Genomic DNA, 16,918 nt, shown 5'->3' on the forward strand with positions numbered 1-16,918 from the left:
TCTTCTCCCACCACCCATTCCATATTCCCGTTGCCCTCAGCAAGCTCCTGAGGGGTCATAGTTTTTCACTTCATGGGGTGAGCCAAATCTTGATTCCTGAAGTGTCTGGGCCATGAGCGGTCCTGGCTGAATTGCGTTGCAGTTTTCTATTGACCTTAATGGTCATGCTAAGGGTATGGTAATTCGAAGAGATAACTTCATGGACCTCCCATATTCCAGAGCAGACGTGCTCCTTCTTACCTGCATTGCTAGTTGCTGGCCATTTCCCCTTGGTGGCCAGGATCAGTCACCCCTTCCAGGCACAATAACTCCCTTCCTTGCCTATTAATTTCAAGGCATGAGGAATCTGGGGTGGCCAGGTGACCCTCTTAACTTCCAGTTCAGTGGGATCATTGTTTCTCCTGATCTACGCATTCCTCCCTTTGGAATGAAGACCTTTAGGCTGGGAGAACATGAAGTCACAGGGACAGGAAGCAGAAACTTCACTAGTGGGTCACTGGGGGTAATAGTTCCTAGATCCTTGATTCCTGGATCCTTGAACCTGGTTGGGGGAAAATCAGCCCCAGATACTGAACGCTGATTCTGAGCCCAAGCAGCCTCCCAGAGAAACGTGCCCCAGTCCTACAGTGTAGTGCCACCCGTACCTGAGTCTTCCTATGGCTCTTCTACTGCTCTACTGAACCAGCTGCTTCAGGGCGGTGGGGAACATGGGAAAACCAGTGAATTCCATATGCATGGGTCCCTTGCTACACTTTCTTTGCAGGGAAGCAAGTTCCTTGGCCTGAAGGAACGCTGTGGGGAACACTATGATGGTGGATCCTTCCCATAATGGAACCACCTTAATCAACCTACCACTAGGTGGCTGGCTGATGATGTCCCGGAATGGGGCCATACTGAGGGCTCAATGTGGGTCTCGGCTACACGGCAGCCAGCCATGGCTGCAGCCAGACTAGCCTTGGTGAGTGGAAGTCCATATTGCTGAGCGCACGCATAACCTCCATTCCTGCCGCATGGCCACGTGTTTCACGAGCCCACTGGGCAATAGCAGGGGTGGCTGGGGAGAGGGGCTGCCTGGAATCCATGGAACCCATTATCCTATCCGCTTGACTGAAAACCCTCCTCTGCTGAGGTCATTCTTTGGTAAGCATTCACTCAGGACATAAATATCTTCACACACACACCCCCATTCCGGGAGGTCCATGCACATACCGCTTTCCCAGATTTCTTTGTCATGAATTTTCCAATCGCCTTCCTTCCAATTCTCTGACTGTCCAAACAAACCATCCGCAACAGCCCATAAATCAGTATAAAGTTCCCTGTTTGGCCATTTCTCCTTCCAAGCAAATGAACAACTAAGTGCATTGCTTGAAACGCCGCTGGCTGGGAGCACTTCCCTTCACCCTTGCCCTTCTGGGATGTCCCCAGAGGGATGGTAGTGTTGCAGTTGTCCCCTTCCGAGGGTGACTGCCTATTATAGAATCCCGGCCTCAGATGGCTTCCTCTGTGAGCCCGTCATAATGACCTTCACAGGAGGCCACAGATACAGAAGAGAGAAGGCAGCAGAGGACACGTGGGGACCATGGGGTTCCCCATGTGGCTTACTTCTTCATGTGGCTTACCTGAGCCTCTGGGATCTGCTTGGGCCAGATCTTGTATATACACCACGTCCCTTTGATGGTAGAGGGCTACTGTGAAACCTATCCACCTTTCTGGGTTGCCGTGTCAGACGATATCGTCTTCATGGTGGGTAGCTTGGTTCACGTGGTAACTTCGTGGCTCGTGGTGTAGTATTCAGTCATCACTAAGGCCCAGTAGCAGGCCTAGAGCTGTTTCATGAAAGGAGGGGACTTATCTGCAGAGGAGGGCCAGGCTTTGCACCGAAATCCTAAGGGCCTGTGCTGTGATTCTCTTACAGCTCCCCATCCAGCCACGGCCACTTTGAGCGCCATGGTAACTGCTCGGCCTCGTGGCTCAAGTGGCAAAACTTGAGCTAGGTTGTTTGAGTCACCTAGTAAACAAGCCAGAGGAGCACACCCAAATGAGGGATCTGTTGTCTCCAAAATCAAAGGGCCCGTTAAGCATTGTGCTTCCTTTTCGGTTGTGGTAGGGGACAGATGCAACAACTTAACCTTCGCCTTAGAAGGGGTATCTTGGCATTTCCCCACACTGCCGGGTCTCTAGAAATTCCACTTAGAGGGGTGCCTCGGTGGCTCAGTGGGTTGAAGCCTCTGCCTTCGGCTCAGGTCATGATCCCAGGGTCCTGGGATCGAGCCCCGCATCGGGCTCTCTGCTCAGCGGGGAGCCTGCTTTTCCCCCCCCACCCCTGCCTTCCTCTCTGCCTACTTGTGATCTCTGTCTGTCAGATGAATAAATAAAATCTTAAAAAAAAAAGACATTCCACTGAGATAGAGGGTCCCTGAAATTTTGTCAGATTGACTTCCCATCTTCCTGTATGTGAATGTCTTGCCAATTAGCCTAGAGGATTTTCTCCTTCCTTGCTAGGCTCAATCAACATAAGGCTACTTATGTCATGGCCCCGCGTGGTATCTCGTGGAAGGATGCCTGATACCTGAATTGTGACATAAAGGCTGGAGAGTGGGTACAGCCCTGAGATAGGACCAGGAAGGTTTGCTGCTGGCTTTGCCAGCTGGAAGCAAACTACTTCTGGTGGGCCTTAGGGATAGGATAGGAGAAAAAGACATTTGCCTGCCCAAGAGCTGCCCACCAGGTACCAAGGGGTGTGTTCATTTGCTTCAGCAGTGAAGCCACATTGGTAGAGTGGTTGCAATTAGCGTTACCACCTGGTTGAGCTTGCAGTAATCCATCAGCATGCCCCCAGCTCCATCCGTCCTCTGCACAAGCCTCACAGAAGCGTTGAATGGGAATAGAGTGAGAATCCCCACCCCTGCATCTTTTAAGTCTTTGGTTGTAGCACTGATCTCTGGAATTCCAAGAGTGTCTCTTCAGTTTACCATTTTCTTAGGTGGAAGAATTTCTAGTGGCTTTCCCTTTGCTATACCCCCTCCCCCCATAATAACCCTTACTCCACAGGTCGGGGAACCAATAGAAAGATTCTGCCAAGTGTACTTATTCCAACCGTATTCCAGAACTGGGGAAATAACCACAGGATGGGTTTGGGGACCCCTGGACCCACCTCCAGAAGGCCCAACTCTGACTGGCGGACAATAGTGATGTTTTGGGTCTCCTGGAATTAGTGTCAGTTTAGAACCAGTGTCCAGGGATCCCTGGGTGGCTCAGTTGGTTAAGCATCTGCCTTCGGCTCAGGTCATGATCCCAGAGTCCTGGGATCAAGTCCCATATGGAATTCCTTGCTCAGCGGGGAGCCTGCTTCTCCCCCTCCCTGCTCTGCCTGCCACTCCCCCTGCTTGTGCTCTCCCTCTCTGACAAATAAAATCTTAAAATAAGTAAGTAAGTAAATAAATAGAGCCAGCATCCAGTAATCCCTGAGAAGTCTGATTATTCCCTTTTCCCTAATGCACAGTAACCCTGGTAAAGGGCTGGCCATCGGTCCCATGGGGGAGGCTGAGAAAAAGATTGATAGTATAAATTTTCAGTAGTATACTGGGGTCTTTCCTCAAGGTGACCCTACCTCCCTTTTATTCAAGGGACTTAGGTTTGTGAACTGACTCAAGTCCGTCTAGAAGTTGATTGAGGGGCTATGACTCTCTGTTTTTATGATTCAAGTTAGACTTTTGTTCACTGGATCTAGAGTTCCTCTGCTTATACAGAACAAATAAGAATTTAGTAAGTTTCCCATCTATTTCACCTGTGAGAGTACCATGATCAACTAGACCAAACCACACACTATTCTGTGGGTCAGACTTTTCTTTTTTTTTTTTTTTTTTTTTTTTTTTTTTTTTAAAGATTTTATTTATTTACTCGACAGAGAGAGATCACAAGTAGACAGAGAGGCAGGCAGAGAGAGAGAGAGGGAAGCAGGCTCCCCGCTGAGCAGAGAGCCCGATGCGGGCCTCGATCCCAGGACCCTGAGATCATGATCTGAGCCGAAGGCAGCGGCTTAACCCACTGAGCCACCCAGGCGCCCGGGTCAGACTTTTCTGATTGCTCCTTTGACTCTGCTATCCGTTATGGTAACCACACCTACCTTGTCTTTGGTAATTGAGGGCCACCACCGGGTCCCTACCACCCCAAAGTCCAATTACTCTCTTTACATTCAGGTTCCCCAAGTCAGGGGCCACAGTTGCCACTCTAAGTTCTGGCCTACAGAGACGAGTGATAAGAGAGCTCATCTCAAGGATGCTGGGGCTCTCCCCAACCCCTGCTCCCACAAATTCACCTCTCACAGTCATAGAGAAAATTGTGTCCTCTGGAACCTCTAAAGGTGGTCTTAAACAGCAATCCACTCTAACATTCCGATCTCTGGTAAGTTTTTGACTTCTTTTCTCTATTGTAAACTATAATTAACGTTAAATTGTTTATTTCTCCTTTAGATTTTATCCCATTTATTTATTTATCCCATACATTGAAACATTTATTGTTATATAATGTTCTTTGTCTTAACAATTTTTTTTTAAAGATTTTATTTATTCGACAGAGAGAGATCACAAGTAGGCAGAGAGGCAGGCAGAGAGAGAGGAGGAAGCAGGCTCCCCGCCGAGCAGAGAGCCCTATGCGGGGCTCGATCCCAGGACCCTGGAATCATGACCTGAGCCGAAAGCAGAGGCTTTAACCCACTGAGCCACCCAGGCGCCCCTGTCTTAACAATTTTTGTCTTGCATTTATTTTTTCTGATATTAGTATAGCCAATTCAGCTCTATTTTAGTTTTTGTTTGCATGGACTATCTCTTTCTATCCCTCTACTTTCAAGCTATTTGTGTTTTTTTTTTTATATTCAGATTTTATTTATTTATTTGACAGACAGAGATCACAAGTAGGTAGAGAGACAGGCAGAGAGAGAGGGGGAAGCAAGCTCCCTGCTGAGCAGAGAGCCTGATGCAGGACTTGATCCCAGGACCCCGGGATCATGACCTGAACTGAAGGCAGCCACCCAGGTGCCCCAAGCTATTTGTGTTTTTGAGTCTAAAGTGACTCTCTTGTAGACAGCATCTAGTTGGACCATTTTTTTAAAAGACCTTATTGGGACGCCTGGGTGGCTCAGTTGGTTAATCAGCTGCCTTCGGCTCAGGTCATGATCCCAGCATCCTGGGATCGAGTCCCGAACCGGGCTTGTTGCTCAGCAGGGAGCCTGCTTCTCCCTCTGCCTCTGCCTGCCATTCTGTCTGCCTGTGCTCGCTCTCTCTCCCTCTCTCTCTCTGATAAATAAATAATAAAATCTTAAAAAAAAAGACTTTATTTATTTGAGAGAGAGAGCATGAGCAGGGGGAGGGGCAAAGGGAGAGGGAGAAGCAGAGACCCTGAGATCATGACCTAAGCCAAAGGCAAACACTTAACTGACTGAACTACCTAGGCACCCCTAGTTGGATCATTTTTTTAAAGATTTTATTTATTTATTTGAGAGAGAGAGAGAGATCAGAAGTAGGCAGAGAGAGAAGGGGAAGCAGGCTCCCTGCAGAGCAGAGAGCCCAACATGGGGCTCGATCCGGGGCTGGATCCCAGGACCCTGAGACCATGACCTGAGCTGAAGGCAGAGGCTAAACCCACTGAGCCACCCAGGCACCCCTGGATCATTTTTTTAAAAGCCGTCTGACAATCACTGCCTTTGATGTGAAGAGTTTAATCCATTTACATTTAAGAAATTACTGATAAGAGCTTATTGCTGTCCTGTTGCTATTTGTTTTTTATATGTCTATGTCTTCCCCGCCAACAATTTCTCCATTATCAACTTTTTAAATGTTAAATAATGTTTCAGTGTATTATCCAAAATTTCATTTTGCAAATGTGACTGTATGTAGAAATTAAGGAGGAAATTCCTAGAAGTGGAATTGCTAGGTCAAAGGACGGGAGGAGGAGGCATTTAAACTGATAGGTGTTAGTAGGTGGGGTTTAAATGCTTCTATCAATCTAATTGAATATTTTCCAAAGAGGGCTTTGTGTTTTATTGAAACCATCCATTGGTTTGTTGGAATTTCTTCTTAAACTGTGACTTCCTGGGGACCTAATTATTCAATTACTATATTACCACATTTTAATGCATGGTAAGAGGCCAGAAGAAGATGTAAAGAAAGAAAAAGGAACCGCTTATCATGTAGTGACAGGAATATTGGAAAATGAGGAACCAAATAGGGTCAGGAAATTTTAGTGTAGCTGTGCAAACCCAGGAGCCCTGTGAACTGACTTCAAGCATTTAGAGGGCCCCAGAATCTTGCTACAAAAAGGGAAGCGGAGGTGGGGAGGTTCTCTGAGTCGCTATATAAAAAAGGAAGTTGAGTCCTCGAGTTAAGTTCATAAATCAGTAGCTGAACTTGGACAAACTTTTACTGAACACTTACTGTGCAGTGGCATTATTCTCTCCTTGGGGAAGACTGTGTGTGATGTGAACAAAGCCAACCTCTGTCCATGTGGAATTTTCCTTTATAAATACTTAAGGTAGTGAATAAATTCATGTATTCTACATCCCATTTTTAAAAATATTATTTTTTTAAGATTCTATTTTTAAGCAATCTCTACACCCAACATGGGGCTCGAACTCACAGTCTGGAGATGGAGTGACAAGCGACATTCACTGAGCCAGTCAGGTGCCCCTCTTCATCCCACTTTTTTTTTTTTTTTTTTTTTTAAAGATTTTACCCATTTGAGAGAGTGAGTGAGTGGGAAAGAACACCAGGAGCCAGGAATGGCAGATGGAGAGGGAGAAGCAGACTCCCCACTGAATAGAGAGCCGGAGACTGGGCTGGATCCCAGGTCCCAGGGATCAGGACCTGGGGTGGAAATCATACGGCCTAACCGACTGAGCCACCCAGATGCCCCCTTCATCCCATCTTAATGGACAGTATTTCCTTAAAGGAAATTCTAGGCCAGAGAGGACAAGTCACGTGTACAAAGTCACACAGCTGGCAAGTGTCCAGGTCTGAATTTCACCGCACAGGTGCTCCCAATCACTTTGTTATATACTGCCTCTGAATAGTAAGATTAAAAGTTATGTAGTTATAATTAATAATTACAATATGTCATGTTATTATAGCTAATATAATTATTATATTAATAGTTAACATTATTATTATGATTATTGTTGGAAGCAGCAGCAATCACCATTACCCTGAGCCAGGCTCCGTACTAAGGACTATCCCCATTCCTTTTATTCAAGCAATAAATACTGAGCACTGGTTCTGTGCCAGGCAACCCCATTTTACAGATGGGGAAATTGAGGCAGGGAGCTTCTCTCAGAGATGGAGGTACATTGTCCCTGCCAAGCCTCCTCAACTGGGTGTTCCGACACCACCTTTGTAAATCAACCAGATAGTGCTCAATTAAGCCGAGGCACAGTCGCCGCCCCTACGGAAGCAACCACCGCAGCCACGCCGCCGGGCGCCACTGAGCAGCGGTTGGGGCGGGACCACGTCCTCGTGCGGCCGGCGAGACGGCGGTTAAAAGCCCCGCCCCCCGCGCGTGCGTGCTAGGTGTTCCGCCGGCCTACTCGGCTGCGGGCGTACGGGCGCGGTTGGAGGCGTCCGCGAGGAGCGCGCGCGCCTGCGCCGGCGTCGGGCTCGCACACGCGCACCTTCGCCGGCGTCGGGCTCGCGCACGCGCACGACGGTGGCGGCGGCGGCGGCGGCGGCGGCGGTTCCTGCCGGGGGCTGCGAGCGGCGGGCGGCTCCGAGGGGAGAAGCGGCTCTGAGGGGCTCGGCGGCAGCGGCGCCTTGTCACGCGTGGCTTTTGTCCCGGCTCGCGCTGCGGCAGGCGTTTCAGTCCGGTTTAGGAGCGTGGGCGCGGCGGCGGCAGCAGCTCGAAGCCTGCGGCCTAGGCCTCAGCGCGGCGGCGGGCTCGAGTGCGGCGGGGAGCCGGTCTGAGGGCCCTACTCGGCGGCACCATGAGCGTGGAGGCGTACGGGCCCAGTTCTCAGACGCTCACCTTCCTGGACACCGAGGAAGCCGAGCTGCTTGGCGCCGACACACAGGGCTCAGAGTTCGAGTTCACCGACTTCACTCTCCCTAGCCAGACGCAGACGCCCCCGGGTGGCCCCGGCGGCCCCGGAGGAGGTGGCGCGGGCGGCCCGGTTGGCGCGGGCGCGGGAGCTGCGGCCGGACAGCTAGACGCGCAGGTGAGCTGCACATGGCGGCGCCGGAAGCCCGGGCCGGGCCTCGGCGCCCGGGAACTTTCCCCGGGTCCCACACTCTGGCTGGGTCCGGAGTAACCTATCCCTGGTCTTCCACTCAGGCCCGGGCTGACCTTCCCCGGGTCCCCCCATTCCAGCCGGGTCCGGAGTAACCTGCCTAGGTTCTCGGTCTTCAGCCGGGCCCAGGTAGATCTGTTTAGAGTCCGGCTCTGGTTCGGTCCGGGTGATTTGCTCAAGACTATCTCAGGCCGCGTCTTAGGTCACCAGCCCGAAGTCCCTTCCGGGCGTGTCCGAGGTGACCTGCCCTCGGTCTGTCCCTGGCCAGGTCGGAGGTGATCTCTCTCCGGGTTTCCCTCCTGCTGGGTTCGTGCCTTGCTCATGCCGGCTCCCGGGGTGGTGATCTGCCCCGTTCCCCTTGTGACGGATTCGTCCTCCCTGCCCCACCCCCCACCTGTGATTCCCCCACCCCCCTAATCATGCCCGTTGAGCCACGGGTTCAAATTTACCCGGGCTCAGGGACGCTGGAGAGGGGAGGGTTGAAGCTCCCAGAGCAGAAACGGAATTTTTTCCTCCAGTGGAGAAGCTCATACGCGGTAACTACTGAGATTATTCGAGAGACAGGTTGCGTTTTGTTTTTCCTCCTTGCATTGCCTGTTGCTGAAACCGACCTGTTATGTAACTCTACAGCCCTGCCTTGGAAAAGTTAGGCTTGAGTTTTTTCCTCCAGTGGGGCAGTGATAGTGGGTTTTACATAAATGGTACTGCCACGTTGGACAGTTTGTTTTCAGTGATGTGAATGTTTAGGGAAAGCTACTTAAGTATTTTAAGTTTGGGTATGTGTTATGGGAAGTATCACGCTCAGTCTTCTTGAACCTAGGCCCCTGCCCTGAAGATGCAGAGGGAACTGACTGGTGTCTTCGGCTGGGATCCCTTGTCACAGGAGTCCCTTGGCAGGAGGACCCACTGTCAGGGCTGGGGGAGCCACCCCATCTCAGCCACAGTGAGCTCAGACTCTGGGAGGGCTTGCATTCTAGTTGATTGAGTCACTCCCGTGGGTAGACCACCCACTTAGATTTTCTTTTAGCCCCTAATAGAAGCAGAAAACATTTGACTCATTCTAACCCCAGATTCCTTAAAAATAGATGCCTGATGGGCGGAGCATCAGGGAGACAGGTGTGCAAGTATGTATGTTTTTTCAGTTTGGTTTACATATGGTGGAGGAAGGTAGAGTCGGGAGAGTTTGCCTGGAGAAATCAATGAGCTGTTGGAGGCTCATAACAACACCTGTAGTTTCTTACTCTGTAGACCTCTCTTGTTTCCACAGCTGTGAAAAGGGGGTATAGGAGTTTCATTTTTGTTGTTTTTAAACATACACGAAATCTGGACTCATGTTTAGGTGGACCAGATAGCGCTGTCTATAACTTGTCTAGAAGGCTGAGGAGAAAGAGCTCTCAGTTGAAGCAGTGTGCCATGATTCATAGCAGCTCAGGAATGGGAAAGGTAATTGTTCTATTGGAAATTCTTTTTAAACTGTAACTAATGTAATACAGCAGCTCTGACTTCAAGTTTTGTTCCTTGCATTCTGTGTGCAATTAATTGCAGGGTGTGTCCTTCTCTTTAAGTTGAAATGATCTGTTTTTCTGCACCTGGACACTGAGCTGTGTAAAGTAAGACCTTAAAACTCTCCACTGTAGGTAGATGTTGAGTTGAGCTCACTTGAGTTCTGATGACATTAGAAGGCTTTATCCTTCCTTACCTTTAGTTAACTCTGATGACCCACTCACCTATAGCCTACCTCTTGTCTTTGGGAAATGGGAGTAATTACATTTGTAATCACAAGAGAAGGCCCTGAATTTGGGGACAGAAAAGTCTGAATAGAATTGGAAAATGGAAAAAAGTTGAGTATCTCCTGTGCCAGTTGGTGGCATTGGCTGCCTACCACATCTGGGATTTTCCTTATTTGTCCTCAGGAGTTGGCTGTGTAGCTAATGGTCTGATGGGGCTTTCAGAAAGACTCAAAAAACCCATTCTGAATGCCTTTTGATTTTATCTTACTGGGTGAGTGGCTGTGACTTATCAAATGCTGTGCATCCCCTTTTGTTTCACAGCTTTCTTGAGATAGAATTCATAGACCATGGGAGTAATTGCCCATTTAGAGTGTACAGTTCAGTACCTTTTAGTACTTCACAGGTGTGCAGCCATCTCCATAATCAATTTTTGGACATTTTCATCACCCTGAAAAGAAACCCACACTTCTTAGCCTGTTCGTCCTGCCTTCTCCAATGCGAAGCAAGCACTAATCTTAATGTCTCGGGTTTACCTACTGTGGACATTTGCTATAAATGATAATGTGTGGTCTTCTGTGTCTGGCTTCTTTTCACTGAACATGTTTCAAGGTTCATCTGTGGTGTAACACGAATCTACTCCCATTTCTTGCTGGGACTGAATAGTATTTCATAGTACAGACAGACTACATTCTGTTGATCCGCTTACCTGATGGTGAACATTTGGGTTGTTTCTGCCTTTAGTTGTTATAGGTAATGCTGCCGTGGACATTCATGTGCAAGTTTCAGTGCGGCGGTAGGTGAGTTTGCTGGGTTGTGTGGTACCTCTGTGTGTGACCCTTCCAGGAGCTGCCAGACTATTTCCCAGCATGCAGCCACATTTGATACCAGTTTTGCTTAGTTGGTTTTACCTGAAAGTTTGTTTAGAGGCGGAATGTGTGTCCCTGCCAGAGTAGGAGAATGGCAGGCCTGGGTGACTCCTGCTGAGCTCTTAGTCCATTCAAATAACACTTGTTTTCTTTTCTTTTCTTTCTTTCTTTTTTTTTTTTTTTTATTAATATATGTATTATTTGTTTCAGGGAACATTTGTATTCTTGTTTAGGAAGTAAAACTGATATTTCTTAAAGCCCTTGAGATCCTGGGATGACATAATCCTGCCAAGTGTCTTAAGATACAGGGACCATTTTCTTTTGCTTATCTAAGTCTCTCCTGGGCCATTTCCCTACCCCTCAAAGGGCAGGAAAGGTAATTTCAGAAGTGCTTTGCGTAATAGCTGGTATTACAAACCTTTTGCCGTGTCTAGTTGTTATATCTCCTTTTGATGGTCACTACTGTCATGTTTTTTTCAAATATGGAAATTACAGTAAAAATCTGAGTTGGGAACACTACCTGACTTTAAAAGAAAGAAAGAAAAAGAAAGAACGAACAAACTATTGATACACACAGTAATGTGGCTGCATCTCAGAATAATTACACGGAGTAAAAGTATTGTGACCAAAAAAGTGTATACTCTGTGATTCTGTTCATAAAAAGCTCTAGAAAGTGCTAGCTAACTAGTAGTAATAGAAAGCAGATCAGTGGTGGGGGGGTGGGAGGAAGGGATGACAAAGGGCATAAGGAGACTTGGTGGTAGATGTGTTCATTATCTCGATTGTGGGTGTTTACATACATTGATGTATGTCAGTTTATAAAATGTACACTTTAAGCCTGCGCTGTTTATTGTATGTCAGTTATACCCCAGTGAAACTTGAAGACCACCCAGAGATACCACTACCCACTCATAAGAGTGGCTCAAATTTTTTAAAAGGCTGGATGGAAAACCACTTGGAACTTTCATACCTTGCTGGTAGAATGGTTCATACCCACCTCTGTGGTCCAACAGAGAAGCAAAGGCAGTTGTCCACACGTGGAGCTGCTCTGAGTGTTTATAGCTGCTTGGTTCGTGAGAGCCCCGGATGGGAGACAGCCTCAGCGGCCATCCGCAGGTAAACAGATCAGCAGAGGCTCCTCATTATTTGTAGTCTTTTCTAAGTAGACTCCGTGCCCAGCTTGGGGCTTGAACTCATGACCCTGAGGTGAAGCATTGCTCGCTCTACGAACTGAGCCAGTCCCTATCGGTTGTAGTCTTGAGTACATACACTTGGGCTTCTTTTTCCTATTTAAGCAGTGAGATACTTGGCTAAAGAGTTGCTACTTGGTCTTCAGAACCATAGTTGTGACTGCCTTCAGAATTCATCGTGGAAGGTACTGTGCTAACATATTCATGACCGGCTAGGTAAACAGATCATCTTCTGCTTACTGGCATGTAGCTTATGAAGAGGAGGAATGAGTTTGATACAGTCCAGGGGTTCCTGAAAGTGGTGAGTTAAAAATTTGAGTGACTTTTTCCATCAGGTTTCATGAACACTCAGTTCAGCTGTGATATAAGCACACCTTGAGAAAATTGGAGATAAAAGGCTGATAACCTTGCAGGAGCTCTGGCAAGTGTTCGTCCGGCACTTTCCCCTTATTGGATTTCCTGGGTTTGTTTCCAGATGGTTAGAACTCTATGGGCAATTAGGGGAGAGGAAGGGCTTCTGTGTCAGTCACATAAGCAAAATGACTTCTTTCTTTATTTACCCCAATTTCTTAACCCAGATTCAGTATGATGGAAGGCAAAATTAACACTAGTACAATATCAATATATTTTTTAAAGATTTTATTTGTTTATGACAGAGAGGTCACAAGTAGGTGGCGGGGGTGGGGAGCAGGCTCCCTGCTGAGCAGAGAGCCTGATACGGGACTCAGTCCCAGGACCCTGGGATTATGGCATGAATTGAAGGCAGAGGCTTAACCCACTGAGCCACCTAGGCATCCCTACAATATCAGTATTAACCAAAAACGTTCTCTTTCTGGCTCCCACAACAACAACAACAAAAAGGAGACATCTTTCTAATAGCTTTATTGAGGCATGATCACATACTGTAGAGTCTCTTGTTTGTATGTGTGCAGCTCAGTGTTTCCTAGTAAATTTGGGGAGTTTGATCATCCCACAGTTGTTCATTGTCTTCGATTCTCCTTCACTTCTCTTTTTCTTTCCTTCTCCTTCATTTTTGCTCCTGTTAATCTTTGTAGTGTATTCTCAGTGGCTCTAAGGTAGGGAAATGGAGTGATCCTGTGCTCTGCCATTCCCAGCCACATGTTGGGGAGATTCACCGCCCTGTGTGCTGAGCCCTCCACTTGAGCCTGGCCACACTACTTTCAGGGTGAACCTGGGTGCCCTCATATACCTGTTCATGTTTACTCTTGTCCCCACTGTACAGGCTGTCAGGTCAGCCTCTTTGGCATGGTCCTTGGCTCTTGCCACTCTCAGCAGTTCTTACCTCCTTGCCTTGCTGAGCTCTGTGAGGGCTGGAGGTCAAAGTGAATCCTTTGCCATCTGTAGTTATTTTGTTAGAGATGACAGGTGCTGGCCAGACTGCAGTTGACCTTAGGGATCATGAGGACCCAGAAAAGAGAGTGGTTTGCACTGCACAGGGAAAGCTTTTATAAGTAGTGGTCCTTGAGTTGTTCAGGAAGGCATGCCTCCTAGGAAGAGGGGTGAGCATGGGGCCCTACACTTGGCTTTGTGTAGAGGGAGAGTGGGTGCAGACACAGGCAGGGATGCCATGCCAAGGGGCTTGGGCTGAATCGTGGGGCCTCATGGAGCTGTGGAAGTGCTGGGACCTCACTTCTTGGAGAAAGGGCCCTTAGATGGTGGGTTGACACAGCAGAGTGTGGGTAAGGCCAGAGGGGAGTGCAGGCAGAGTGGCATGGTGCTCAGATGTTTGCCCATGTGCGCTAGTGTGTGTGCATGAGCTACCACTCTGCCAGGTGGCCAGAGTGGCCACTCCTCCTGGGACGGGTTCACTATACTGGATACCCTGTTGGCCCTGAGTCCTCAGAAGGAATTATAGCTAGAGCAGACATGAGTTTCTGTGTGTGGTTTTCATCAGGCCCCCCTAAGGGTGAGGCAGGGCTCTCCTCTGATGGGAGGTGTGGAGCGGTGCTTCTGGTTAGCGGAGCCTTTGGAGGCACTGCCCTGAGAGGAAGGGCAAGAGACCCCACCAAGGGCAGCACGTACAGAGGCTGGAGGGGGCAGATTCTGGGCTGTGGCTCTCAGCTGGGGGGGCAGTTGGGGTGGTCACCGTGGCAGGGTGGTCTTTTGGTGGTGGGCAGTAGTCCTGACTACAGAGAAAGGTCCTGACACCCAGCTCTGCTCAGTGGGACCCAGAACAGAATGTAGCCTAGAAGGTGCAGAAGGGCAGCGAGTCTGGCTGAGTCTTTGGTGTTCCTTTCCAGGTCTCAGAGTCCCCCTCTTGGAGGGGGGTGCTTTGAACTCTTCTTGCCAGAGGAGCTGTTGTTGAGAACAGAACCCTGCTACCTCTGATAAATACCGAGGTCCTAAGTCCTGGGACCCCATGGCTGGGAAAGGGTCATTGTGCCATTGATATGTGTCATTCTGGTAGCAGCTTGTGAGCTGGACTACCGAGGCAAGCCAGGCTTCTAAGGATCCCTGCAGACTGTTGCCAGGATGGCTTCTAGACATAGGAGGCTTGTTGAGCTCTGTGCGCAGCCCTTTGTCACAACTGAGGACGGCACCTTCCCCTCTGCTTAGCTCTTTGCAGAGCTCAGCTGCCGGGATGACAGTGAATTTGTGGAGGTGGCTTTCCGTATCCTAGACTGGAAGGTGTTTCGTCAGAGCTGTGCTTGTTTTCCGTTACTCTTTTTTTGAGTGTTTGGCTCTATGGAGTTAACCTGGATTCTAGGAGGCCACCTTGTCTAGCCGTATTGTGTAAAAATGTTGATTATGAATTCTCCATAAGTAAAACAAACCCTGATACCCATTTCCTCAGCTCAGCGGTTGTGAAGATTTGCCTCTCCCCATTTCTCTTCTAAAGCAAATCCATCTCGCCATTTCACCCTTCCTTCTGAGGTTGAGCCGTATGAGTTAGTGATATCCAGTCACTGTGACCTACTGTATTTAGCATGCAATTCTAGAAACGAAAGGCATCTTTCAGGGCACCTGTGTGGTTCAGTCGGTTAAGTGTCTGCCTTCAGCTCAGGTCATGATCCCAGGGTCCTGGGATTGAGCACCCTGTTGGGCTCTCTGCTCAGCAGGGAGCCTGCTTCTGCCTCTCCCACTCCCCCTCCCTCTCTCACTGTGTCTATGTTAAATAAATAAATAAAATCTTAAAAATTTAAAAAAAAAAAAAAAAGCATCTTTCTCTCACAGCACTGCTGTTGTCAGAGGAACAGCACGACAGTAATTTTTCTGGGATCATCTAATACATGGGGTTTCCCTGACTCCACAGTCACATTCTCACTAGTCAGAAAATGGCTTGGCTTGGTCTGGTTCTTTGTGAGGTCCAGTATTAATGTGATTGTCTTGTCTCCTGGTCCCGCTCTCCAGGGCAGCCCCTTCCTCTTCCTTTAACACCCCTGAGGTGGGGTTCAGTCTGGGTCATTGTCCTGTGAAGTATCCTGGTTTTTGGACTGAACCTCCATCAAACCCTGGCTGCTCCCTGCAGGTGTGGAGTGGGCTCCTTTGAGAGTGGTGATCCCCAGGGCTGGGCAGGCAGGGGCAGCCCAGGATGAGCTGGAGATACTTTGGACATGTCAAGGATACTTGGAGCATTGAAATGAGCTATAGGGCTGAACTCAGCATGCTGACCAGAGAAAGGGTCCACTATAAAGGGAGAGGCCAGTGAAGATCCTTTTCCCTTTCCTTTCCTCTTTGTTTCTTTTCTTTTTTTTTTTTTTTTTTTTAAAGATTTTATTTATTTGACAGAGATCACAAGTAGGCAGAGAGGCAGGCAGAGAGAGAGGAAGGGAAGCAGGTTCCCTGCTGAGCAGAGCCTGATGCGGCTCCATCCCACATGACCTGGCCGAAAGCAGTGGCTTTAACCCACTGAGCCACCCAGGTGCCCACCTTCTTTCTTTCTTAAGATTTTATTTATTTGTCAGCGACTGAGCACAAGCAGGGGGGGTGGCAAAGGGGGAGAGAGAAGCAGGCTCCCCCTGCCCAAGCAGGGAACTCCCCCCCGCCCATGCTGGGTGATGACCTGAGCCGAAGGCAAACGCTTAACTGACTGAGCCACCCAGGTGTCCCTGAAGATCCTTTTCATCTAGAACCTGGGGACCACTCTCTCAAGTGGGACCATGTGACGTCATCTTTGTGGGTCAGAAATGGTTGACTCTCAGTCATTACGTGTGGTTAAAACTAATGAATTGAAGGCTAAAGAGACATAACAGGTCTTGAATGTAAAAAACTATAAAGGACATTAGGACTTGTGGACATTGGGGAATTGTGACTATGCTTATTAGATAGCAGTATTCTGTCGGTTTCATCAGTATTATTCCTGAGTGGGAGGCTTGTGATTGTGTGGAGAAAGTGCTTGTCTTGGGGCCTGTGACTCTGAAATGCATTGGGAAGATAAACGTGTGTGTGTAAAGCAAGTATGGCAAAATATGAGTGACTGGTGGATCCAGGTGATAGGTGTGTGAGGTGTTCATTCTCTGTAGTTTTGAAACTTTCTCAGAAGCTAGGGGGAGGCCAAAACTTCTGTTATTATTAGCCTTTTCCTGAGGGGAGGCTCAGGGGTTCTGCCACTGCCCCCCTACCTTGGGCCACGCTGAGGGAAAGGTGATTTCCCATTTTTTATTTAAACCTTGGGATAAAAGAATACTTGATTAATTATTTTATATTCCAGCCTTTAGGCTTTTGGATGTGAAGATACAGCCTACACTATGAGGGCCTCCTGGGGTGTGGGTGCTGGGGTGATAGCAGGGACACTTGCTATGGGGCCCCACATGGGTCAGGGGAGGCCTCCCTAGGAGATGCCCTGTGCACTGAGATCCAAAGAACTGAGAGCCAGCCATGCAGAAGTCAAGGGACAGT

The 16,918-nt window shown here is 48.6% G+C and overlaps 1 protein-coding gene across 3 annotated transcripts in view; it reads left to right on the plus strand.

Moving 5' to 3' along the window:
* Positions 1-16,918, plus strand: part of UPF1 (UPF1 RNA helicase and ATPase) — a 222,477-nt gene that overhangs the window by 177,041 nt on the left and 28,518 nt on the right. For 2 of the 3 annotated variants that reach the window (XM_059160563.1, XM_059160564.1), the window contains exon 1: positions 7,693-8,200. The exons of the other annotated variant lie outside the window; for it this stretch is intronic. In XM_059160563.1, the coding sequence (XP_059016546.1) occupies positions 7,970-8,200 (231 nt within the window). In that variant the 5' untranslated portion in view covers positions 7,693-7,969. Of the gene's footprint in view, positions 1-7,692; positions 8,201-16,918 lie in introns of those variants that run through there. 3 annotated transcript variants of the gene reach the window in all.

The sequence above is a fragment of the Mustela lutreola genome, chromosome 2, assembly GCF_030435805.1.
Source record: "Mustela lutreola isolate mMusLut2 chromosome 2, mMusLut2.pri, whole genome shotgun sequence".
NCBI classification, from domain to species: Eukaryota; Metazoa; Chordata; class Mammalia; order Carnivora; family Mustelidae; genus Mustela; species Mustela lutreola.